Here is a 27,135-nt window from a genome sequence, read left to right on the forward strand (position 1 = left end):
CGTTCCAGAGCCTTGACTGATGTATCAAAGGCCGTGGTATTGCTGTGGTATCTATGGGAAAGTGCATATAAAAGATCCCTTGTTGGTTTATCTGTATACCAGTAACCTATGTGGCAGCTGGTTTCCTCTAGCAATCTCTCTCTGTCTGGTGATCTGTTCTCTCTATCTCTCAATATGTGTGCCTGGCTCTCTCTCTCTCTCTCTCTCTCTCTCTCTCTCTCTCTCTCTCTCTCTCTCTCTCTCTCTCTCTCTCTTACACACACACACACTCTCTCTCTTTCTTTCTATCATGTAGATTCGCACACTTGAATCACTATCAGGTATTTTCTTTATATAAGAGAATAGCACGACATAGCTAGTATGGAGGACTGCCACTCCCAAATTTTTTTTGACACATTGGCTTGAATAATAAAGTCAGATTTAAGCACAAGACAGAGATCGCCTTTGACAGTCGTGGTGACATGTACTCATGAACCATGTTAAAACACTGGTGATGTGTTCCTGATTGGCTTCAATTTAGACAAATGCTTAAAAATTATTCCTTTTTTATTTGTACATACCTGTGCAAAACATAACATTGATGTTAAATTGTAATACATAAGTATGGAATATGCGTTTCCATAGCAACTCGACAAACCACTCTCGTATACGTCCTTGTTTTACGATAACACAGTTTGCTGGTTACAGAGTCTTTTGCACATCTGAATATTTTATTATGACATGTAATTATTTTACAGTGGCGAACCTACTCTAAAATAACAAGTGGTCCAATAAAACAAAATCTAGCTAGCAAAGTAATACAGGGTCTTCTCTGGGCGGATAAAAATGGAACTTCTAAACTAAAAGGGCAATGGGGCAATTGATATCTGCCCCCTTCCCCTCGAATAGGTACAGCCCTGGGCCCAATTTGACAAAACATAGTAAGCCTAGTTTTAAACACAAACCTACGAGTAAAACACAATTCTTATTACCATCGTAAGTACAACAAATATAGTTTTAAGTACACATATTTCATTTCCTTTTGTCATTAAAATGCACCATCTTCCGTAATGATATAATTTTCTGCGTGAAATAGATGCCAAACACGTCTAAACGTATGACTGGTATAACTGCTAGTCGCAGACGTAAACTCACGATATTTTGTGAAATGGGCCCCTGCAATGTAATCATATATCACTGATGTCGAACATACGTCATAAAAAAGTAAATGATCCTTTTATTTGTATGACGAACTCGTCGCCAGTGGAATACATCATACAAACGTCATCATTCATGTTAATATATTCATACCCCAATTTATATACAATAACAGAGCGATCGAAATTACATTTAGTGCACGAAGGGTACAGGGGTGATTTGTACTGTCAAAGGATATACATTAAGTTTGTTTTGTTTGACAACACCACTAGAGAACATCGATTCATTAATCATCGGCTATTGGATGTCAAAAGGATATAAATGATTCGTCTCGAATATTTCATTATTTAAAAGATGTGTTCTAGAGTACAAGTATACACTAAAAAAAAAAATTCTGCACATAAATGAGTTCGTCGTTCATTGCAATAACATTTTACACTAATATGCTTTTCCATAATTACTCAAAATTCAGCTTAGTAGAATCAAAAATCAAAATGGGTATTTGAGCCATTTTCCATGTGTATTTTTTGGCTTGCCGTGCGAAATGGGAACTGAAGGCGAAAAACAGTATAAAATGGACTCGTATGAAATCAGTTATTGGTAAGCCAAAAAGCGTGCACATAGAAATCGGTCCTTAAGACTCCAAAACTTTGATTAAATTTATTTTATGTACACAATTCTAAAGGCGCAGAATGTATTTATTACCATTAACAGTCCGTGTTTATTTGTGTTTGTGGTGGGGGTTGGTTGTACTTGTAGCTAAACAGTAATAAGCACTCGAAACAATCTATGTGTTGAAAAGCAAATCGAGTGATACTCTTTTGCAAAATTAATGCTCTGTTTTCTTTGTTTTGTCCTTCTCGTCGTATTTCACAGCACAACAACAACAATCTGGATGAAGTCAGCTGTCAAATAAATTGCTTTCCGACAGAGATTTGCTCGTACGAAGGAACAGGCCCACAGCGAGAGCGTCGAGGAAGCACAAAATGGCGGCCGCGGCAGACAATCCGATTGGCCAATCCACTTTCCCGCCAGAGGTCTCGCGCTTTGGATACCGTGCCAGACCAGCGGACTTTTTGGCAAATACTGCAATTCCAATCACAATGGACGTACCTTATTCAAAAGAGAAAGAGAGAAAAAATAAGCCATAAGCTGAAACATTAGTTCTCGTACAAAATTAAGTTTATGTCGGCTGAATTTACGAAGCCTGTGTTTCTTAAACGCAGATGTTTAAGAATTGCAAATGTATGTAGTTACATGCGTGTAACAAGCTTTGTAAATGTATTTAGTTACATGCGTGTAACAAGCTTTGTAAATGTATATAGTTACATGCGTGTAACAAGCTTTGTAAATTCGACCCAACTATGTTCTCTACGACTGGCATATTAAAGAGGTGGTTTGTGTTATCGTGCATGTGAGAAAGTGAGCCAAAACGCCCGCATGTTATGATAGTGTATTTCATCTCACAATGTGTCCGTTGACATGGTTAACTATACAATCAGGAAACAGTTTGGAAGGAGACTTTTCCCATTGCTGTTGGGGAATATTTTATATAGTACGGTGTTTTATCTAAACTAGATTTTAAGCAAGCTTATAGTTACGACGTCGGCGAATAAAGAAAAAAAATGGTTTCATAATTTATAAATCACAGTAGACAATCATCAAAATGGAGCAAATACAAAAATATTTTAAATTTATTTCACTTTTTGGAGGTGCGAAGCCTCAAAGTGAATTTTCTTTTTTAAAATATTTTTTCCGACTCGAATCCTTAGGTATTAAACTTCACTTGCTACAATCTAGACCTACCCCACACCGTTGCATAATTTCCTGTACAAGTGCCTGTTTTATCATCTATGTACGTCACAAGTATTATTTCATTATTACAACCAGAGGTCTTAAACGCTTGAATTGTGATAATCTAACATTGATACAGTTTGGTGAACCAAAACTACATTAGGCCAATAACACTGCATCAAAATCTAACAAAATTAAAAATTAAAAATCAGAAAACTGGCTAAAGAGAAGAAAAAAGAAAAAACAGGTGGTGAAAACAAATATATATATATATATATATATTAAAGCAAAAGTCCAGTAAATCCTGAGCCTGACTCTGCATAGATAATGATGTGACGTTGATCCCAACATGAGAGCGGTGTGTCGGTAAGTAATCGATCATGCTGTTTGACAAGCACCACACGCAGCTCTGCGCACTCACCTGCTATCGCCATCAGGCAGACGAACAGTCGATTGAGCACGTGAGCCCCACTGGCCTTGAAGAGGCCGACGGCGTACAGCGTGACCGCCACGGCGACCAGAACGGCAGCAACGACTTCGAACACCTTAGTCACCTGGATCCAGGCTGAAGAACAAACAACAGCAACAACAATGAGACGAGTAGTCAAAAACAAATACAGAATTTCCTTCAAATGTGATAAGTCAATATTAGCGCTGCATTATTATTATTATTATTATTATTATTATTTTTTTTTTTTTTTTTTTTTTTTTTTTTTTTTTTTTTTTTTTTAAGAATTCTAAAAGAAAGACCCTAGTTACTTGAATTATTAAAGAAATAATCACATACAGTAAATTCTCTCTATCTTAAACTACGTTTTCTCAAATGGCACGCTATCTCAAAGAAAGAGATTAACGACAACACTAGAGCACATTGATTTAACGGCTACTGAATGTCAAACATTTTGTAATTTTCACGTCTTAGAGAGGAAACCCGCTACAATTTTCCATTAGTAGCAAGATATATTTTATATGAACATACCTCGGCCTTTGATATATCAGTCGTGGTACACTGGTTGGAGCGAAAAATAGCCCAATGGTCCTACGTCCCGCCCCAGAATTTGTTTCAAATGTATTAAATCGATATTATCGATGTTTTTTTTGTTTTTTTTAAAGCATTTTTTTTTTAAAGGACCCCAGTTACCTGAATTATTAAAGAAAGAAATAACGTAGTTTTATTTAATTACAGTGTTCACAACAGCACGCATGTAGACACACAAACACACACACACACACACACACACATACACACACAACACACACACGTACACACACATACACACAACACACACAACACACACACATACACACGCAACACACACACACAACACACACACACATAGACAGACAACACACACACACACAACACACATAGCACACACACGCACAACACACACACGACACCCACATAACACACACACAAAACACACACACACACAGCACACAACACACACACAACACACACACAACACACGCACACACACAACACACACACAACACACACACACAACACACACACAACACCCACATAACACACAACACACACACACAACACACACACACATATACAACACACACACACACACAACACACACACAACACACAACACACACAACACACACATATACAACACACACACAACACACACAACACACAGTACACACAACACATACACGCACACAACACACAGCACACACACACACCACACAACACACACATCACACTACACACACACAACACACACATCACACAACACACACACACAACACACACAACACAACACACACAGCACACATATACAACACACACACACACACACAACACACACAACACACACACAGCACACAGTACACACAACACATACACGCACACAACACACACAACACACACACAACACACACACACACACACCACACAACACACACAACACACACACAACACACACACAACATACACACAACACACACACAACACACACAACACACACACACCACACAACACACAACACACACAACACACACACACGTCACAAATATACGGCAGGAAATGCATGATGAGTTTGTTTCGATTCCGTAACACACAAAAAAACCACCAATTAAAAAAAGAAAAAACTAAACAAAAATGAATAAAAGTAAAAACTAACAAATATGAGTATCAAAGAAGTGATGTAACTGTGCCAGAAGTGTGTTTACATCAAGGGAAATAATTGGCGCATCGGCAAGTACGGTTCCCCATTACTGTGATAAGACTAAAATGCCTTACGTTTTGTTACCGCGAACAGCAAAGAAATCGTAACGCCAACTGATGATTTACTGACATTTTAATTAATTGGATAACTGTTGTATTTGACCATTTGTGGACGTTAATGCTGGTTTTACTTGAACTAGCATCATATTTTAACATTCTGGATCAAACAATGCACAAAAAAAAAAATCGATTTAGAATTTCAAATCACTTTTTACCAGTTGAAAAGGGGAGGTGGACAAATATTTTATATGAAAATAGAAACTGTACGCTTTGTAATAGCAATATTGTTGGAGATCAATTTCATTATCTATTTATATGTAAAAACTTTAGACAAGAAAGATTAAAATATCTTAACAAATACTATGTAAATATACACAAATTCCAGCAACTCTTCAGCTCAAAACGTATTAGTGTTCTTAAAAAATTGTGTAAGTTTATATCAATTATTAACAACAATTCTGTGCTTCTTGACTTGCGTGTAATTTTAACTGTTTTTAATATTTAGCTGCTCATCTGTTTGTATCGTGGTATATATGTTTCTGAAATCATCTTGACAATTTGTATGTTTATTATTATTTATGTTCCTCTGATGCCACCGAATGGGGGCCATGAGAGTAAATAAAGTTCAGTTCTGTTCTGTTCTATTCTGCCAAATGAGTTATACCGACGACGCCTAGCCTGTCTGCAAATGGTCAAATACACAATAATTTTCCCCTTATAATGTGTCACGGGGATTCTATAATACCCGTAACTGAATAAAACACGATTATCCAAATATCTCTCCTAACTGTATATCTATTAGATCTCTCTGTAACGGGCGGTATATACCCGCGTTGGCTCGTCTCTAGGTATGATCAGAGATACGATCTTATAAAGTATATATTATATAGCACGTTTAGTTCACTAGAAAACACAACAAAAACACAATACACTTTGGAATCTGTATTAACCTACGCTGACAAATGTACTGCCGCAGTAGTTAATTAATAACAACAAATAATGACAACCCAGAACTGATCACTTAATTAGTTAATCTCTAGGTGTCTAGTTTACACAATATGCTAATCACTTCACCGTGACACAACACCCACACGTGTGATAATTGAGAAACGCTTCCAGGGGAACTTGATTAATAATGGAATTACAGCTCTATTCCTAACTGGTTAATTTTTAATTAACCCTAACTACTCATTCAGTAACCTTGTAACACAGAATTAATACTGGTACCTATCACAATAAAGACAATAACCTACAGTTTACCTAGGTCTTCTAGGATGACTGGCTAAGCTTTATATTACCAAATACTCGTATAAATATAGAACAGTAAGACTACGATTTACTTCGTCAGATGACCGAAGACACTGTCTAAAGAATATTGGTATAATACAGTATTGCAATATTTAAAGTCACATCAATCACATCAAGGTTATACAACAGAGCAGAAAATAATATATTTACCAAAGTCCAAACGGACAACGTTCCCGGGAAGCCTTCCTTTTTGGTTCTCCTAGATATCTCTAAACCCTAGCTATTTATTATAAAACAGAAAATCGCCTGGGGGTACAAGGCGGTACCTTACGTATCATCTGAATTTCCACAGCGACCAAGACGGCATATCTTTCTCTTAGATCGCCAGACTGGCTGTCGCCAACCGCGAGCAATCCCCTGGCCATAAACAGCACTACCGGAGATATTACGTAACTACTATCCACATGGCCTCCACACCTGCTCTGGGTGTGTATTAGGCGTACCGATCGAGGACCGTCGCGCAGAAGTATTACGTAACAAGTTGCCCACCTGGCTAAGTGCAATTTGGAACTGCACACGGCCTTCTAAAACAATAAATATCGCCACAGGCGAAAACAAATTAAGAGCATTTTCCGTCACATAATTCAATAAATGCATTTATTTATTTTTAAAGGCATATTGTCACAGACCACTGACCTATTAGATAGCCTAACAAAGTATTAGCTAAAAATATGTAAATCTGATTTGTCCCTAAATGTACTTTATTCAACCATCTACGTAGCCATCATACTCCACTTATTAATTATATTTCATAAAAATAACTGAATTATGGCAATGGTTTAGAATTCAAAAACGAATATTGTCAACAGGGTTGACATGGATTCACTCCAACGTGGTTCAGTTAAGGTGATGCGATTTGGTTTCCAAATATTAATGTAATTTTCATTTATTATAAATTTTTTGAGAAATAAGGTTCTTAAATCTGTGACAGTATGCTTTAAATATTTTTATATATATATTTTTTTTAAATGAGCGCAGCTCTAACCAAACCTAATCACTACGTCTTATAATATAATTATTGCGCAAGCAAATTAAAATAGATTTACGTTTTTACGTGCAAATACAAGTGTTTTGCATTTGTTGTTTTACTGACGACAGTGCCAACCATTGTTACCGATTTTACTTATTCCGAATAGTTATGAAAACGAATGCTCGATAACAAAGATGCATAATTCAGCATACCGATGGTTACCGTTACTTACTTCCGCATTCCTGTCAGTGTCACACCGTTGACGTCACACACACGTTTATAAACAGCATTTACGTCATACAAATTAAAGGAACACCCATTTTGCTTCAGAAGTAGCGTATGAATATGTAAATAGGCTCTTGGGGAATACCCTAAATTTCCGAAACGTTATTGGTTGCTTTACTGCCACAAATGGCTTTGATTAGCCAATCAAATGTCACGTTATATGCAGAATGAATTAGAATACATTTTTATGTGACCTAGATTAGTAATTGCATCTAAACGAATGACGTGTTAGTTACGAGAATACAACTTTAAATAAACTCGAACTTGAAATTTTAATATAAATTTAAACTAGACCTTAAAATTGTTTTCGGGAACCCGACCCAACTTAGAAAAAAGGCCTACCTTATTCTTTTTCCATTGTTTTATTATTCAGATTAAAAGAATAATAATAATAATAATAATAATAATAATAATAATAATAATAATATCTAGGTAACAATAGTACATACATAACATTTTATTTGGACCCATAGGGGTGATTGTAATAAGGGGGGAAAAAGGCCGACCTACACTACCCAATTTTTTTTTTGGGGGGGTGGGGGGTGGGGGGGTGGGGGGGGGCAAGATCCCGGAAACACAATTTTTATGCCCTAGTTATTGGGCCGCTCTGACTTTTTAAACATAACGGCCGTATCTACACATTGATCTAACGGGTCATTCATGGTACGTGCTGTCACGCAGTTGCGCTACCTGGCGGTTAAACAACACTATGTTCTTAAACCTCAACATGTGACATCACGCGAAACACACGTGATGCTGGCGTGATTTATGACGTGGTGTTCGAGTGGTGTTAGTTTTATGTACCGGTATTGTCTGTATCTATGTTAACATATGTCCTTACTGTCACGCCCTCTTCGCTATTATTTATAAATCTGAAGCGAGGAAAACAAAGATACAAACAACTATATATGTCAAATAAACATAAGCTTGACTGACAGGCAAGTACGAGTTAAAACAGAAATAAGAATACACATGTGTATAAGTCTGACCATATAACATACCATGATGATATTATGATTGGCATAGACTTACTGTCCGAAGGAAAGGAGCTATTGTTTGTTTTTAACCATCTGAATATATTCCCCCGATTACAGGATCCCGGTCATGGGTTCATAACGTACGTCCATTCGCTATTCCAGAAACTGATGAACACTGTAGGTATGTGTCAAGGCCACATACAACATAGCTGGGATGGAGAGCGTCAAACAAAAGGCGCCGCCCAAGATTTTTCTAACCATTTAGTTTCAAGTTGTAGCCCATTACCATGACCTACATCACTAGGCATGGTAGGACAATCCTAGGAATAGCACTTACCCCTCAAATATCTTATATCCAATTAAGGTTCAAGCACGCTGTCCTGGGCATATAACTCAGCTATGTGGGATGTCTGTCCAGAACAGTGAGTTAGTTGTTAGTGCTTAGTTATAGAGAAGAGGGTGTAGTGGTCTTACACCTACCTACCCATTGAGTCGTTAAAATTTGCTCTGGGTAGGAGCCGGTACCGAGCAGCGAACCCTGTACCTACCAGCCTTATGTCCGGTGGCTTAACCACGACGCTACCGAGGCCGGTCTTAGTTATTAGTCCGCTACTGGTCCAAAGGGAGGGAACTATAAGTTGCCTCTTCATCCGTCTGTCCGTCTGTCTGTCTGTCTGTCTGCCCCATATAGAGTTTTCCGGACTTCCTTTTTACAATGCCTCTGTATATTGAGCTAACATTTTGTATATAACTTTACCATATACCGTTTCAGATTAAGTTTGACTTTCATGATGATTTACTCATTTTTCTCAGAGTTATAGCCCTTGAAATTAGGAGATACGAAAATTAGTTGAGCCTGGTAGGGGGACTTGTATTAGCAGTACTTTCAGAATGCTTGTTAAAAATGAAAGTTTAAGACTTTGAGACCTCTAATAATGTATTACAATAAATCATACATCATCGTGTTAAACCTGTTTACTTAGCGCTTTACGTTTTACAACTTTACACCTATATATGTTTAGAAATGAAACCCACTAATTGGCAGTAAAGGATCTCATACATTCTATCACTTATCACATTCAACAGCCTTTGATATACAAGTCGTTAAGCATTCTTCTATATATGTAGCATACATATCATTAGTGATCCCAATGATAATGAGCTAATTATGTATAATTCTGCTTTAGTTACCATTTAAAATTAATACACAGACACAGACACACACACACGCACGCGCGTGCACGCGCGCGCACACACACACACACACACACATACACACACACATAATACATAAAGATTACATTATTAAAAAAAAAAACCCACCCCATTTATTATTAACATGACTTTTTGTTTTAACGCTTGGGAAAAGAACACTGATCCAGTCGATTTGTATCGCATCAGAACTTTGACATAGCATGCGGCGAATTCCACTCATGCTGTTAGTAGGTCAACATGGCGACTGCAGATAACGATTTTTTGAAAAACTGCTGATTATTAATGGACGCTAGTTTGGACATTTTGGTCTTATCACATTTGTCAATCTATTCTAATGGTACCTCGATTGGTGACGAAGAAGGATCAAATCCGTTAGAGGTACTTCCCTATCAATTTGAGCGGGAATACAACAACGATGATCCAGCGAGCCAAATGACTAAAGTGCTGTTCAGTGTATCGACGCACCGAAGCAGTCAAAGATCATTTTCTATGTGAATACTGTGAAATACTTAATAAAATGTGTCTCTCACCAAAGAAACAGTGCACAATTTGAGATACACTACAAATTGTTTTATGTCTGTAGTAAATAAACATTTTAAAATTGTCGATAAATGTAGGCACCCCTTGTATCCAAAATGATTTGCATGTCCGGTGTTTCGGAGAAGTAGATGTGGATCGGTTACCTCGTTATTTATAGACCGCCCATGACCTCACTTTGTAGCCTATGATCGCTACACTATTGTCTCAGATTAATTTAGCACTTTTTTGTTTTGTCTTGTTAAAAATATCACTGTGAAAATAAACTATCACACATGATACATCGCATGATCGGTTTCCAAATCGTTTTCTTAAAGGGACACACCCTAGTTACGGCTAGTTGTTAACCATTACGGCGTTGTTTTTCGCTATTAAACCCATTTTTCACAAATAAAATTGCACTTTACTTACCGTTTATTATTTAGAATATACATTTCCATTCACCTGAAGTGTTTTTTGGTAATCCTGGTAATCCTGGTTTTTGTAATACCTCAAAATGCATTTTTCGTATTTCATAAAATGGCACGGGCCTCTGAGAAAAAAACGTTGAGCAGACAAGGTCTAATCTATTTTTAGACGGGATATTTCCATTTCAATGTCACAGACGTTGGTATACCACGTGACCGTTATCATTTTGGTTCGGTTTGTTTTCTCGTGCACGGTTCGCGCAATCAACATCCGATTTGTTGTTGTTCAATTGTGAGATTTTTCTTCACAGTTCGTGAACATTTTCAGTAACAATAAAGTTCAGACAAGTAAGTGTCTCAATACAAAACGTTACAAACCCTTAAAACCAATAATTTGGCTAAGTCTTACGATATCTGGAGAGCGGATACAACCAGGACAGAACAGTTGGAACATGTCCAGGAGAGGTGAAAGGAACGCACCCCAAGTCTGTGAAATTGTTCGTGACGTAGGCATTGTTTTGCTTCGAGCGACATCTACCGGTGACATCAGAATACTAACTTTCAAAATTAGTTCAAGCAATTGGGACATGGGGATTCCCATGGTATTTATCGATATAAAACCTGCTTTTTCACTCCATTTGATAAAAACGTGATCTAAGTGTGTTACAGGTTTGTAGATTAACCAAATTATAATTTATTTTCGCTGGATGGAACTAGGGTGTGCGGCTTTAAGTGACACAGTTTGTCATTACTGCACATGCATACATGTTCATTGCCATGCATGGCTAAGATGCCTACATTGATTTTTTTCCTCGAATAGATTGCGCACACACGTGAATCACACTGGATTGAATGTCAAGTGAGGTGTTAAAACTTTCGTTTTGTTTATATTTTTCTCTGTTTTCCATTTCAGTTTAAATAAAAATATCCAAAAGAAAAAAGGAGAAGAATTATACCTCTTTGCCCCCTCTTTCTCAGTCACCCGCCCCCCCCCCCCCCCCCCCACCCCATACCCCCATGTCTACTTGTTTCCGCCGTTCCTGAAGTTGGCCAACTTTCTGATGGCGGTTGGTAGTCTAAGCTAGAGTTACCGAAACCGGTTATAATATATTCTAGCATCAAACTGAAGCTGTACTGCATGCTAATGTTTTCATTTCATGTTCGTCCGGACAAAAAAAGAAAGCTGACAGTTTTGTAACAAATGGGCCACGTACACTGGTACTAGTAATCACGAGTTGCATAATCCCTTAATCACGTCTTTAGACCGAGACACCCGCCGAGTTACGTTCACTCGCGGTTTCCGTAGATCATACATTTCTGCGCAGTGTGCAGAGGAAATACGCGCACACATACACAGTAACGTAATCCTACAATCGTTCTGTTAAAGTCGTATATTGATCTTCAAAAACAATAATCGTACAGTTAAAGCCATTGATCGTAAATATGTTACTGTACGTTTATAAACATATTTACAAAAAGAAAATTCAATATTTAGTCATGTACTACATTTTATTATATTTATCATTCCATATTCATGTAGCCAGAGGATAGTATACACCGGAGGTCAACACAGGGTCAACACAGGAACTCAACATCCAGCAAAATGATAAAAGAAATGCACATAATGGCTGTTTTCCAGTGCCGGATTAAAAGTTTACTAAATTGGGACACCTCCTGACAATTCACTAAAATATATTTCTAAAAATACTTTAAAAATACAGTATCATAACAATTTTGGCAAACTGTCATATCAAGACAATGCTTTAGACAGCAAAGTGTAAACGCGGTAAGCATTGTAGATGAATATATATGGTTGCCCGCGAGTAAGACATATAAGTTGGGCCTTATACGGTTCTATCAGAGGTAATATATATTGGTTTTTGAATCGATCTAATTGAAACGAACTTTTATAAATGTGTTAGAGAATGTAAATTTGAATCTGAACACTTAATACTGTTTACTCTCTCTCTCTCTCTCTCTCTCTCTCTCTCTCTCTCTCTCTCTCTCTCTCTCTCTCTCTCTCTGTTTGCTTTCCTCATTATCATTCTCTCTATCTCTTACTGTCTCCCCTCTCTCAATCCCTCGTACGTTTTCATTTTTTCTCGCCCTCTTTCTCTTTCTCTTAGTTTGCCTTTCTCTCTCCGATCTGTCTCTTTCCACCTGTTCTCTCTCTCTCTCTCTCTCTTCTCTCTCTCTCTCTCTCTCTCTCTCTCTCTCTCTCTCTCTCTCTCTCTCTCTCTCTCTCTCTCTCTCTCTCTCTCTCTCTCCGTTTGCTTTCCTCACTATCATTCTCTCTATCTCTTACTGTCTCCCCTCTCTCAATCCCTCGTGCGTTTTAATTTTTTCTCGCCCTCTTTCTCTTTCTCTTAGTTTGCCTTTTTCTCTCCGATCTGTCTCTTTCCACCTTCTCTCTCTCTTCTCTCTCTCTCTTCTCTCTCTCTCTCTCTCCCGCTTTCTCTCTTCTCTCCTCTCTCTGAGTTCTGTCTCTTTTCAAAAACCTTCTCTCTCTCTTCTCTCTCTCTCTCTCTCTCGTTCTTCCTCTCTCTCTCTCTATCTCCTCTTTCTCCCTCCCTCCCGCCCTCCCCTCTCTCGCTCTCGCTCTCCGATCTCTCTCATCTCTCTCTCCGTTTGCTTTACTCACTAGTCTTGTCACCTTCTCTCTCTCTCCGGCCTCTCTCTCTTCCTCTCTCTCTTCTCTCTCTCTCTTCTTCCTCTCTTTCCACCCTTCTCTCTCTCTCTCTTCTCTCTCTCTCTCTCTCTCTCTCTCTCTCTCTCTCTCTCTCTCTCTCTTCTCTCTCGCTCTCCATCTCGTCTCTCTCCTCTGTTTGCCTTTCCTCATTATCATTCTCTCTATCTCTTACTGTCTCCCCTCTCTCAATCCCTCGTACGTTTTCATTTTTTCTCGCCCTCTTTCTCTTTCTCTTAGTTTGCCTTTCTCTCTCCGATCTGTCTGTTTCCACCTGTTCTCTCTCTCTCTCGTCTCGCCTCGCTCTCTTCTCTCTCTTCTCTCTCTCTCTCTCTCTCTCGTCTCTCTATTCTCTCTCTCTCTCGCTCTCCGGTTTGCTTTCCTCACTATCATTCTCTCTATCTCTTACTGTCTCCCCTCTCTCAATCCCTCTCTTTCTCTTAGTTTGCCTTTCTCTTTCCGATCTGTCTCTTTCCACCCTCTCTCTCTCTCTCTCTCTCTCTCTCTCTCTCTCTCTCTCTCTCTCTCTCCTCTCTCTCCCTCCCCTCCCTCCCTCCCTCCCTCCCTCCCTCTCTCTCTCTCTCTCTCTCTCTCTCTCTCTCTCTCTCTCTCTCTCTCTCTCTCTCTCTCTCTCTCTCTCTCTCTCTCACTCTCACTCTCACTCTCACTTCTCACTCTCACTCTCTCTCTCACTCTCTCCCTCCCCTCTCCTACTGATGCTACTTCTTTACTTCTTTTATAAGAAATGTAACGACTATGACTCGAATCTCTACACAAAATAGTCCAAATGATGTTTTTACGAAATAATTATTGCAGGCACCAATGGATCACTGTGCCGCGTTCCGTCTACAGGATAGCCAACATAACAATAGCCTCATCTGGAGAACTATACCTGCCAAGATTGGTTTCACATATTAGAACAAAATACATGGAACGTCAAATTTACAAGCAGGAGTGGCGGGACGTAGCTTAGTGGTACAACGCTCGCCTGATGCGCGATCGATCTAGGATCGATTCCCGTCGGTGGGCCCACTAGGCTATTTTTTCTTTCCAGCCATTGCTCCACAACTGGTGTAACAAGGGCCGAGTTATATACTATCCTGTCTGTGGGATGGTGCATATAAAAGCTACCTTGCTGCTAATCGAAAAAAGTAGCCCATGAAGTGGCGACAGCGGGTTTCCTCTCTAAATATCTGTGTGGTCCTGAATCATATGTCCGACGCCATATAAAATGTGTTGAGTGCGTCGTTAAATAAAACATTTCCTTTCCTTATAAACAGGAAAATATTTACTCTTAGATATTACATATTTCATGCCATGTTGCTTTTTAAAGGAATTCCTTTCGATTGTGTAATTTCAAATTCAAATGCAATTTCTATTTTGCAATTGTTTATTCCACTTCGCATATAGGAAAATCAGTTATTGACGCTGTCATTATTTTGTATATTTCCAAATTCTGTACGTGATCACAGTAAACAAATGTTTACATGTTGGACTGAATATTTATATGGCTTTTCTAGCAAAAAATAAAAAAGAATTGATATTTGTGTACAGAGTGGACACATTGAAAACCAGTAGCCCTTAAATTGAAGTGTGAAACATGAGTTTATTGTGACAAACGATGTACTAAATAAACTGAAAAACATGAAGGCATATTTAGGAGACCGAGCGTTCGCAACCTCTTGCTAGACTGGTTTTGTGCCTAAATAAAATGTGACAGGACTGGATAAGTTGGGAACCATTCAGCGGGGTTTTTTTCGTTTTCTTTTTATAATTATCTTGTTTGCGAGTGCTCGACCTTCTGAGTACACTGCTGGAACCGCTAAGCAATTCTTTTCATGTAAATTATCAGAGAGATTACGAGTTTTGAAATATCGCGGTCGTAGGAGAACAAGAAAACCCCTACCGAGTCCAACGAGTTCTTTCTCCCCAGGTAGACGCAGTAGTGTATTTGTAAAACGTGGTAACTAAAGGAATACTGTACAGTAAAACGTCTATACCTGGTGTTTTTAGCTTAATTTAGAGAACTAAATATATATTTATAAAGTGTTTATAAACAGTAATAGTCAAGCATAAATAAAACTTATTAGCACTGTAAAATTGAGTTCGACAAGGATGTCTTCTTGTAGCTTCTTTATATTTAATAAATATGTCATTAATAAATTTGAAATGAATATATTATTGTATTTTATTCCTAATTTATGGACCCTTACAAGGACACTGCATAGTTATGTCGAATACAATAATATATTTAAGATGCATTTAAAACCGTCCTGATTACTGATTTATTTAATTAAATATAATATATACTCGTTTGCTTTTTAATATTTTCTTCAGTGTTTATTCAAATTTTCATTTGTTTATAATACATTATATACTATTATGAAATAACAGACTAAAACAAGAAAGGGAATTACGTGTCTAAAATTGACAGCTGATTTTGATAAATATGTGACAGTCACAACCGTGAACATATTAAATGTTTTGAGACGTTGAGCGATCGTGACATTTAGGTATAGTCTCAAAGGGACATTTCTGAGTTTGTTGCATTGTAAGATGTTTCTGACTAATAAAATATTTCTATGATTAAACTTACATATTCAATATATTTTCTTGTTTAGAATATCAGTGTCTGTATATTCATTGTGTTTCTGGTCGTCTTAATATTTGTAAGAAGCCCAAACTGGATTTTGTTTTCAAATAATTTCGTGCGTAAGAAAAAAACTATATTTTAGGAAATATTTGATAAGCAATTACAACCGTTAAAAAGTCTCTTTTAGTCGATAACATCTTAAACATTGCAGGCAACTCAGGAATGTACCTTTAATCTAGGACCTAACGACAGCAAAACACTTGTTGGTGTTAAAAATATTAATTTAAAATTTAAAAACCTTTATAAAGTAGAGGGTAGGTAGCAAAACAAAATAAGGTCTATTTGGGATATTATGGCAATAGGGCAGATAATTGTGCCTTGTTTCCCAATACTTTTAATATGAATAAACCAAATGATTTTAAATGATTATTCTTTACGTGTTGGATATTATGAGACTGACATTTCACCTCTCTCTCTCTCTCTCTCTCTCTCTCTCTCTCTCTCTCTCTCTCTCTCTCTCTCTCTCTCTCTCTCTCTCTCTCCCTCTCTCTCTGTTTCTGTCTCTTTATCGTTCTCTCATTCACACACACACGCACACACACACTCGCTCGCGCGCACACACACACACGCTGCCCCCGCGCACACATACGTATGCACATACACACGTACATACAAAATAAAAATTGGCATATTTAAAACAACCCCTAAAAACGATACAAATCTTACCATTTCTTCCTGAGGCGTCAGTTTCTCTTTCTTCACAGCTGCCCTGTTCGCAGACTATGGTCGTCCAGATTCCATAATGAACAGTTCGGTTTTCTCCAGGCTCTCCAACCACCCACCAGCCTGGAACCAGCAACCCTCCTAGCTGGCAAGCCAGGGCAATAGAGCCCAGTAAGACCGCGGTGAGATCGATAGAAAACATAAGTCCTGGTAAACAAAATTCTTCTACTTTGTTTTTTCACCCCGTCACATATAATCCGTAGAAAATAATACTATATCTAGTAAAAACGTACATCCGTCATCATTTGGATCATCTTGTTATTGTTTTGCTGGTTATTTGTTTAGTTTGTTTCCTTTTCCTTTGCGTAACTTCTATTGTCCGATGATGAATAACCAAAGTTCATATAATGCGCATAAACTTGTTGAAAACTGACTTGCCTCGAAGCTGCAGTATAAACACTTCCGGTAAGATATTTTAATTCAGGTGAGAGCAGACGTCAAAGAAGAAAACAAAATTCTTAGCTGTAACAGAAACGTCACATTCTGAGTTCAGCAGACGTGACTATCTCTCTCGCGCAGAAATAACAGCGCTGTGGACATTAGGAACTGTTTGGAGGAAATACGCGAGCCTACCGCTAAGAACGGCGAATGACCCGAGCTTTAACGTCAGGCTTAGTCGTTCTGTAATAGGATTACATGTCAACAATTTCAATTTATGTCTTGCAAACACTTCATATATCTTTCACCAGTAGGATCGCTTTATAACAGTCGTATGAACAGATGACATAGCAATGGGCGGGATTATTTAGTTAGGCGAACGCACGAGAAAGCAGATGATAATAATAACCGGGTTACTACATTCATTCTGTCCACTAGAAGCGGTATTCCTATTTAATTTGCATATAACGAGACATCTGATTGGCTAATCAAATCCAGTTGCTGCTGCACTAAAACTGTCGGATATTTTAAGGATTTTCTAAGAGGCCATTTGCATATATTCATATGCTACTTCTTGTTGTTTAGTTGGACGCACTAACTTTTAAAGTAAAACCTTTGAAAACAAAATACAATCATTAAAAATAAATATGTAAATAGATGTTATATATACAATCATTAAAAATAAATATGTAAATAGATAATACAAATATTAAAAATAAATATGTAAATAGATGATATAAATGCAATCATTAAAAATAAATATGTAAATAGATGATACAAATACAATCATTAAAAATAAATGTTTATTAAATATGGTATGATGAAGACATTGTGACACATTTTATTTTTCAACTCGTGTTTTATTCCAGTTAGTAACACCATTTTCATATTCAACAATATTGACAAAACCTATGATTTTGTTGATTTTAAACAGGTATACATGATAACAAACCCAAAAACAAATAAATTTCATATTTATTTAATCATTTATATTATACGAAGTTTTGTTTTAGCGTAACCACAATAGCTGTAGCCATTGATCAGCAAATTTAAATGATTGAATTTTTAAGCCACTTATTGAATAGGAAGACAAAAACTTAGGTTTCCACGAGAGCATAGATTATGGGGGAAACATTTCCATGTTACACACAATTGTTGGCAAATATGATATGCGTATTGAAATTGGTCATTCCACTTACCACTCACTTTGTCATACCCTCTTCTTGTGTAAAGCAGCAGGCTATTCACTATCTTGTAGTCCGTTGCCACATATTTTACTACCAGAAATTATACCAACATCCTGGATAGTTTATAACATTTGATGAAGATAGCTCTCACATAGATTGTAAGTGGTCCTGATTTGGAATTTACACCTTCAACATGAAGCGTATTAATAAGTTTTTAATAAAATAAAAAAAAATCCTAAGCAACAGTCAAAGATTATGAACTAATATTCCTCAAATTGCCTACTGATCCTGAGGTTGTGACAACATCACTGAATTACTGTCTTAGGTATCAAAGAAAGTTGAGTAAGACAAAGTTGTTATGACGTGTGACCAAGTCATTTATGAAATAGTATTATCACTTCGGAATTCGTGTCCTGAACATTTAAATACTGCTGTACCTTTAAACGAAATTTTTAGTCTGCAAAAGGATTCTTCATGTGATTAAGGGACATAGAATATATTCTTGTTCCTGCACAGGTTTTCCTTCCAAAATCTTCCAAAAGGAATCTTTCTGGAGAATCTATTACTTAATACTGAAGGCGAAGAGTGCGGTGTGCACTGTAATATTTAGAGTTATTTTGATTGTATTGCCAGAAACATCAGATCTGGATATTTTCTTCTCTTTTTTGCAAATCTTGATGAGACTGTTATTAATATTATTGATATTTTGGTGAGGAAGAGCATAGTGAAAAACACAGGTGTGTTCCAAGCAGATGATGTTTCTTAATTCATCCCAAATGTATGACCACTCCTTCAAATGAATGAATGAATGAATGAATGAATGTTTAACGAAATATACATCGACTACTGGGTGTCAAACTATGGTAATGCAAACAAATAAAATGATGATCAACATCAATATAAAAATTCAAAATTTTAAACATACATTGTGATAAACATATTTAAGCACAGCTATAAACCAAGTTTTAATGAAGTAGGACTAATAGTTCTCTTTTGAAATGGGGCTTAACGTAAAACTAACGCTCGAGCTGAATGTAAACGTTGACACTGTCGCCGACGTTGCCGACAGCGTAATATATATATATATATATATATAATATATATATATATATATATATATATATCTTGCGTTTTACCTATGTTAAAACAAAAAACATTTTGCATCATCTGTGATACAACTTTCCATAAATAACTTCGAAACTTTTATAAAAACAAGTTTTAGAAAATTCTAGGATGCCCATGAAATATGCGTTCTATATAAAATTCGCAATGGATTTCGCAAAGCAGACCGCCATTTCATAACTTTTGAGATGATAAACTTCAAATAAAAAATGGTTTAAAATGTATAGCAGAAGGGTTCACTTTGACCACCCCTGCGCGTGCTGTAACCTCACCGTGGTGCAGGGGTGTAACATTTTCTTTGAGAATGGCCAATACAGCACAAAATTGAAGTTTTGAGTAAAATTCAGTATCCGTAAAATTCTGTGATATTTGTGTTTTTGCACAGTTCTTTACACTGTTTTTGTTTAAACCTTGAATTTTTATATTGATGTTGATCATCACTTTATTTATTTGCATTACCATAGTTTGACACCCAATAGCCGATGTATTTTTCGTGCTGGGGTGTCGTTAAACATTCATTTCATTCATTCATTCATTCATTCATTCATTCATTCATTCATTCACTTTGACCAAACCATCCAGCATTGGCTACCTGACTAATGGCCCAATTAAATCTAGGAAGATTAACATCGTCTATTGAAGTTTCAATATTTTATCATTCTGAATTTACGGAGAATTTTTAATGGAAATCGGACAAATTCAGAATATACCATCATGTTAGGGGTTTTTTTCGACAAAAGTCCACATATACCTTTTCGATATCCGCAGCATTGTGGTATCCCCACACTTCACAATATGATAGCAAGCCTTCACTAGCCGAGAATATCTACACGGCCGCCGTATATATAGCCACTTCTGTACATACACGGTCGTCGTATATATATCCACTTCTCTACATACACCGCCGCCGTATATATAGCCACTTCTCTACATACACCGCCGCCGTATATATTTGCGACTTTTCTGCATACCCGGCCGCCGTATATATAGCCACTTTTATGTTAAGTGATAAAGATCGCGATGTCCATTGGGGTTGTATTTCTAGAATTCATCTTTCTATGCAGCATTAAGCTCCCACCCAGAACGACTAAATGGATAGGTGTAAGACCAACGTTGTTTTGTTTAACGACACGACTGGAGCACATTGATTTATTAATTATCGGCTATTGAATGTCAAACATTGGGTAATTCTGACATAGTCATAGAGAGGAAACCCGCTACAGGTTTTTTTCCATTAGAAGCAAGGGATCTTTTATATGCATCATCCCATAGACATGACAGAACATATCACGGCCTTTGATATACCAGTCGTGGTGCACTGGCTGAAACAAGAAATAGCCCAATAGGCCACCGACGCGGATCGGCCCTAGTCCGAACGGACATAGAGAGTGACTTAATGTGCGCCGTGCACTAGGATCGACCTTAGACCGACCGCGCATGAGGCGAGCGCTTTACTACTGGGCTACGTCCCACCCCCGTGTAAGACCACAATACCCTCTTCACTCTCACTAACAACTAACAACTAACAGCTAACCCACTGGCCTGGACAGACAGCCCAGATAGCCGAGGCGTGTGACCAGGACAGCGTGCTTGAACCTTAATTGGATATAAGCAAGAAAATAAGTTGAAATGAAAAGGAGACGCGGTCGTAATGATCGCTAACTTTTAAAACGACCTTGCTTATTACAATGTAACTGACATAGATTTTACTCCTGGCTTTGTATTATATGTTTAAATGTTAATTGTTTGCTGTGTTGTTTGTCATGTTGTTACGTGCATCACCTGTAACGTCAGTTTTATTGTCCAGATATTGCGACTTTGTGACGCAGGTTCTGTGCTGACGTTTTCATTATTCCTGACATAAAACCTGTATGGAGAACAGGATTACATGTTATGGGGCTTTTTAAAATATTAAAGCAAGTTTATGGTGCACATTTTATAGCCATTTCATCATGCTGTAACAGGTCCGTTGGACAGAATTATGAAATTTGATGCAGGGCTCGAACTTAACGGCGGCAACGACGGCAATAAACTGCCGTCGGGTGGGGGCGTCACCGATGGTACTTTTGTGCCGTCGGATAAAAATTACGTCGGTCGGTAAAGCTCCTGACCGACGGCAAAATGTATAAACATGTATGAACACGGATGTTTGGATCCTGGTTGGAATTAATGGGCGCTTAGTACCACGCGATGGAACTATATTTAGTCATGCGCATACCATGTGTTGTTGTATAATATACGTTCTCACTGCATTTTTCCTCGTCGCTTTCGTGATATGCCGCCCCATTTGTTGTTTCTGCGCCCCTCTTTATATTTCGGTATCCTGTTATAATTTACAGCACCCAGCTCAGATGCACATTTTTTTTAACACTGAAAAACATCGATCAGTCTGCACACTGGACATCAAAGGAAACAAGCGTTACCGTAACCGTATTTGGCGCCAACTTTGTCACGTGATCAGAACGGTCATTCTGTCTTTTATGTCCACTAACTCATGTCTGATATTTTAACCTCAGTTGCAGATTTAATTTGTCGTAACTGATGATTTTTACTTACTGTCATTTGTTTATTCAGCAATTCCTTATAACATATTAGAAACGTTTATTATTATTTTTTATTTTTTTTAATTATTATTTTTTTTTTTTTTTTATTATTTTTTTTTTTTTGGGGGGAGGGGGATATCACCGCTTATAAAAACGGAAGTGGTAGTGTTCATTATTAAAATCATTTATTTTTGGTGCCAAATAATATATACACTGCCTTTACAAAAACGAAACTACTTTTTATCAGCTGACAATATCAATGTGATCTATTCACTTGATGAAGATGGAAATGAAAATCCCCAGAAAAATGTTATCCTAAAGTAGCGGATCGCTTTAAAATATTTCTTTATTATTTTTCAGATATCTTAAAATCTTTATTAAAATAATAATATTAAAACTTTAATCGGTTTAGCAAAACGAATACCCGTGAATGTCAGACCGACACTCCGTTTTATCTGAACTACGTTTTAACTAACAGTTGCAAAAGATATATATCGTACCAACTTTTCAGTACCAGATATCAAGGTGCAAAATAAGGGACATGAATTTCCTCAAAGTTGACCAACTCACAACGATATACGGTAAAAAACCGTTCCTTTTTTTTTTTTTTTTGCTTTTCAGGTTGTGTTTTTTTGCTTTTTAGTGGGTTTTTTTGCTTTTCAGTTGAGTTTTTTTTTTTTGGGGGGGGGAGGGGGTTATTGGTGGGTGGGGTGGGAGCTGCGCGACCATCCTCCTTTAATTTTTACCCAGCAAGAACACTATATACCTGTAGGTACAATTTAATGTCATCCACAGAACACTTTTTATGTCATATTCACCGAAAACTTGATCAACTTCGTCTCACAAACACCAGGTTCCGTTAAATGTTATCTTATACTAGTAGTCCATGATTCCATTTGTAATAAATTCTTGATTAATGAAGTTTATGCACATACATTGAAGAAATATGACTAAAGTACATGAGAAAAATACCCTTTCAAATAAATTTATTTGCTGCAAAAGTCAGTTTAACAAATTTGCCATCGACATACTCAAAATTGCCGTCGGTCGGCCCTTTCATCGACGGCAATTTGTTTTTTTAATTGCCATGGGTGATAAATTCTCAAGTTCGAGCCCTGTTGATGGGTGTGCGGGTGTGACTAATATTGATGACGGGAAGACCCAAAACTATCTAAAGGGGTTTGAGTGGAGACGGGTTCGTACTTTACCGTCTTGTGTTATTTTACCGCATTTTAAATCTCTTCCCCCTCCCTCTCCAATCCGCAGAAAAAAGTGGGCGGAGAAAGGGTCCTGTATTCCCAACTTAAGAACCGAAGCATTCCTTTGTTATTATGCTGATATATACACCGCGTCACTCATATTGTTAGTACTACACATGTTAACGATGCCCGTCGTGCAACACACTAATTATGAAAGAAGGAATGTATGGCCTTCGTGATTTAGGCCCAGAGTGGTTTCCTAAGTAGCATTTGGATTTCAGTATGAGTAATGATACTTCCGGTTATAGGCCACAACGAAATGGTAAACGCTGTGCAAACACATGTACCTACTATCACCCCAACAAATGGGTTGTCTCAACACACCCATGTCTGAAATTCTGTATGTTGTGCCCGTGCAATGCGTTCTCACCATGGGTATAAAAGTGTGCATGATTGCCATCTACATATTCACGCACACGTCAGTTAAAAATGCGTCGTGTTTAGGCTAATGTTGAGAAGGGCAATGGAGTAGGTCGGATACATATCAGGCCACAGACCACAATTCATTTTACTATATGTTTTTATATAGCCTTAGTGGCTATAACATTTTTATCAGCAGGCCCGTGGATGTTTGTATGTACCTTTGCCTGCCTGGGGGACACATACCCTGAAAAGGACAACCCTGTCGTCCAGCTCTTTCTCCCAGCATATTAGTTTAAACAAACACACCCTCTAAACCTGGCCGGAGTACACCCATTTTACACAAAAAGCACTACTTTTGCATGGGCCGGAATTACCACAAACAAGTCTTCAATGTCAACACGTTACACATGTTTACAAACTACATGCTCTCCCCTGTCACTTCAGTCAAATAGTTGCCACTTCATAGCTGTCTGTCATGACATAATCACAGTCAAACAGCAGACTACTTGCGCGGACAAATTTCCGGATTTCCAAATGGGAAGATAACTGTAATCTGAGGCCAGGTTGAACACAGTCAACGAGAGTCGCGAGGCACTTCATTGTCAGTCAGAGTGTGATTGGGTGGATGAGGCTACGACTTCAAAAGACTGGATCCGTTTCCTATGCACAAAGACCAGGGCCAGCATTAAGGGTGTATTCTACCAAATCAAACCCCATAGACGACAATAGTAACATATGTGGCTAAAACTCAAAATAAATGTCACGGATATAAATACTCCCACATCTCACCCTTAAAGTGAATCAGAAAAAAATTGGGGGTCAGGCTGCTCATTTCTGAAATAACGGGTAGTGTCTGTGACTATCCTAGTTCCACACAAAATTCGAGGACTTGTTTTTTACAGGTACCTCATACGTGTTTCAAACACATGTCGCTACTTGACACAGTGGTACTAGATGAAATAAAATTGCATATTTTCTTTACCCAGATTAAACTATTTGTTTTAAAACCAACACACTCTCATTTATCACTAATCACAGGACTTGTGTTTATTTCTCTATCAAAAGTTGGATGCACCTCGAACTTTGACCCAGCCGGAAGTTATTTAGTTTAGTAATACCATAAGTAAATCTATCTCTCTCTCTCTCTCTCTCTCTCTCTCTCTCTCTCTCTCTCTCTCTCTCTCTCTCTCTCTCTCTCTCTCTCTCTCTCTCACTGTGTCTCTCTGTGTCTCTCTTTCTCTATCTCTCTGTTTCTGTCTCTGTTTGGCTCTCTCTCTCTCTCTCTCTCTCTCTCTCTCTCTCTCTCTCTCTCTCTCTCTCTCTCTCTCTCTCTCTCTCTCTCTCTCTCTCTCTCTCTCTCAGATGGGACGGGAGCTAGGTCAGTCGTCAAAGCACTCGCTTGATGTGTTTTGGTCGAACGATCCAATCCCCTCGATGAGTCTATTCTCTGATTAGGTATTTCCCGTCTCAACCAGTGCCCCACGGCTGGCTGCTATATCAAAGGTCGTGGTATGAGCTGTCATGTATTCGAAAAGATCCCTTGCAGCTGATGGAAAAATATAGCGGGTTTTCCGTGTGTCACAACGACCATCTGTGTGACATCCAACAGCCGATGATTAATAAAAAAAATAAAATAATAATAAACTATCTCAGAACATAAATGCACTATAATAACATTGAACGGATGCGTAAAACTAAAATGCATGTATACTTAACAAAATTAGTTAAGGGCCAGTAGATTTGGGGTTTTTTAATGTTTGTGTGTGGAGGGGGGGGGGGGCGGAAGGGGGTTGTTTTGTTTGGGTTTGTTTTTGTTCTTTTCTTGGGGGGGAGAGGGTGGGGGGGGGTTGGGTTTGGGTTTGGAGGGGTATAGCTTCTTCAGAACGGTTTAGGACCTACAAGTCTCGTCGCCATTTTGTTTTTGTTCATTGCCCATCTAAACTATTTATAGGTAGCAGTATTCCAAATAGCATTTAAATGGTACGTTAAATAAGGTCACGCCTACCAGTGGTGATATATTAGACACGACGTGTAGTCATGAAATGTTGTTTCATTTGGACTGTGAATACCTGTTATTATTTCTGTTCCTATGTAAATTGCAAATATATATTACTGTCGTAAAATGTATGTGTTATGAAGAAGGCCTAGTAAGTTGTATAACTTGTGTCCAATCCATCTGTTCTTTACAAAACAATAAAATATATTACTGTCGTAAAATGTATGTGTTATGAAGAAGGCCTAGTAAGTTGTATAACTTGTGTCCAATCCATCTGTTCTTTACAAAACAATAAAATATATTACTGTCGTAAAATGTATGTGTTATGAAGAAGGCCTAGTAAGTTGTATAACTTGTGTCCAATCCATCTGTTCTTTACAAAACAATAAAATATATTATGTTTCAATCAATTACTCCCCTACTGGTCCAGCCGGAGGGGACTATAGGTTCCAGCCTTGTTTTGTTTCAATCAATTACTCCCCTACTGGTCCAGCCGGAGGGGACTATAGGTTCCAGCCTTGTTTTGTTTCAATCAATTACTCCCCTACTGGTCCAGCCGGAGGGGACTATAGGTTCCAGCCTTGTTTTGTTTCAATCAATTACTCCCCTACTGGTCCAGCCGGAGGGGACTATAGGTTCCAGCCTTGTTTTGTTTCAATCAATTACTCCCCTACTGGTCCAGCCGGAGGGGACTATAGGTTCCAGCCTTGTTTTGTTTCAATCAATTACTCCCCTACTGGTCCAGCCGGAGGGGACTATAGGTTCCAGCCTTGTTTTGTTTCAATCAATTACTCCCCTACTGGTCCAGCCGGAGGGGACTATAGGTTCCAGCCTTGTTTTGTTTCAATCAATTACTCCCCTACTGGTCCAGCCGGAGGGGACTATAGGTTCCAGCCTTGTTTTGTTTCAATCAATTACTCCCCTACTGGTCCAGCCGGAGGGGACTATAGGTTCCAGCCTTGTTTTGTTTCAATCAATTACTCCCCTACTGGTCCAGCCGGAGGGGACTATAGGTTCCAGCCTTGTTTTGTTTCAATCAATTACTCCCCTACTGGTCCAGCCGGAGGGGTCTATAGGTTCCAGCCTTGTTTTGTTTCAATCAATTACTCCCCTACTGGTCCAGCCGGAGGGGACTATAGTTCCAGCCTTGTTTTGTTTCAATCAATTACTCCCCTACTGGTCCAGCCGGAGGGGACTATAGGTTCCAGCCTTGTTTTGTTTCAATCAATTACTCCCCTACTGGTCCAGCCGGAGGGGACTATAGGTTCCAGCCTTGTTTTGTTTCAATCAATTACTCCCCTACTGGTCCAGCCGGAGGGGACTATAGGTTCCAGCCTTGTTTTGTTTCAAT

General features: G+C 38.1%; 1 protein-coding gene across 1 annotated transcript; it reads right to left on the minus strand.

Annotated features, from left to right (window-relative positions):
* Positions 1–533: 533 nt before the first annotated feature.
* On the minus strand, positions 534–17,626 carry LOC121381913. Its single transcript, XM_041511330.1, has 3 exons — positions 16,880–17,626; positions 3,353–3,496; positions 534–2,250 (listed from the first exon to the last, which is right to left on the minus strand). The coding sequence occupies exons 1-3, from the start codon at positions 17,076–17,078 to the stop codon at positions 2,039–2,041; spliced, it is 555 nt and encodes a 184-aa protein (XP_041367264.1). The 5' UTR covers positions 17,079–17,626; the 3' UTR covers positions 534–2,038.
* Between the last annotated feature and the right edge of the window lie 9,509 nt (positions 17,627–27,135).

This window comes from Gigantopelta aegis, chromosome 9 (assembly GCF_016097555.1).
Source record: "Gigantopelta aegis isolate Gae_Host chromosome 9, Gae_host_genome, whole genome shotgun sequence".
In the NCBI taxonomy this organism is placed as follows: domain Eukaryota; kingdom Metazoa; phylum Mollusca; class Gastropoda; order Neomphalida; family Peltospiridae; genus Gigantopelta; species Gigantopelta aegis.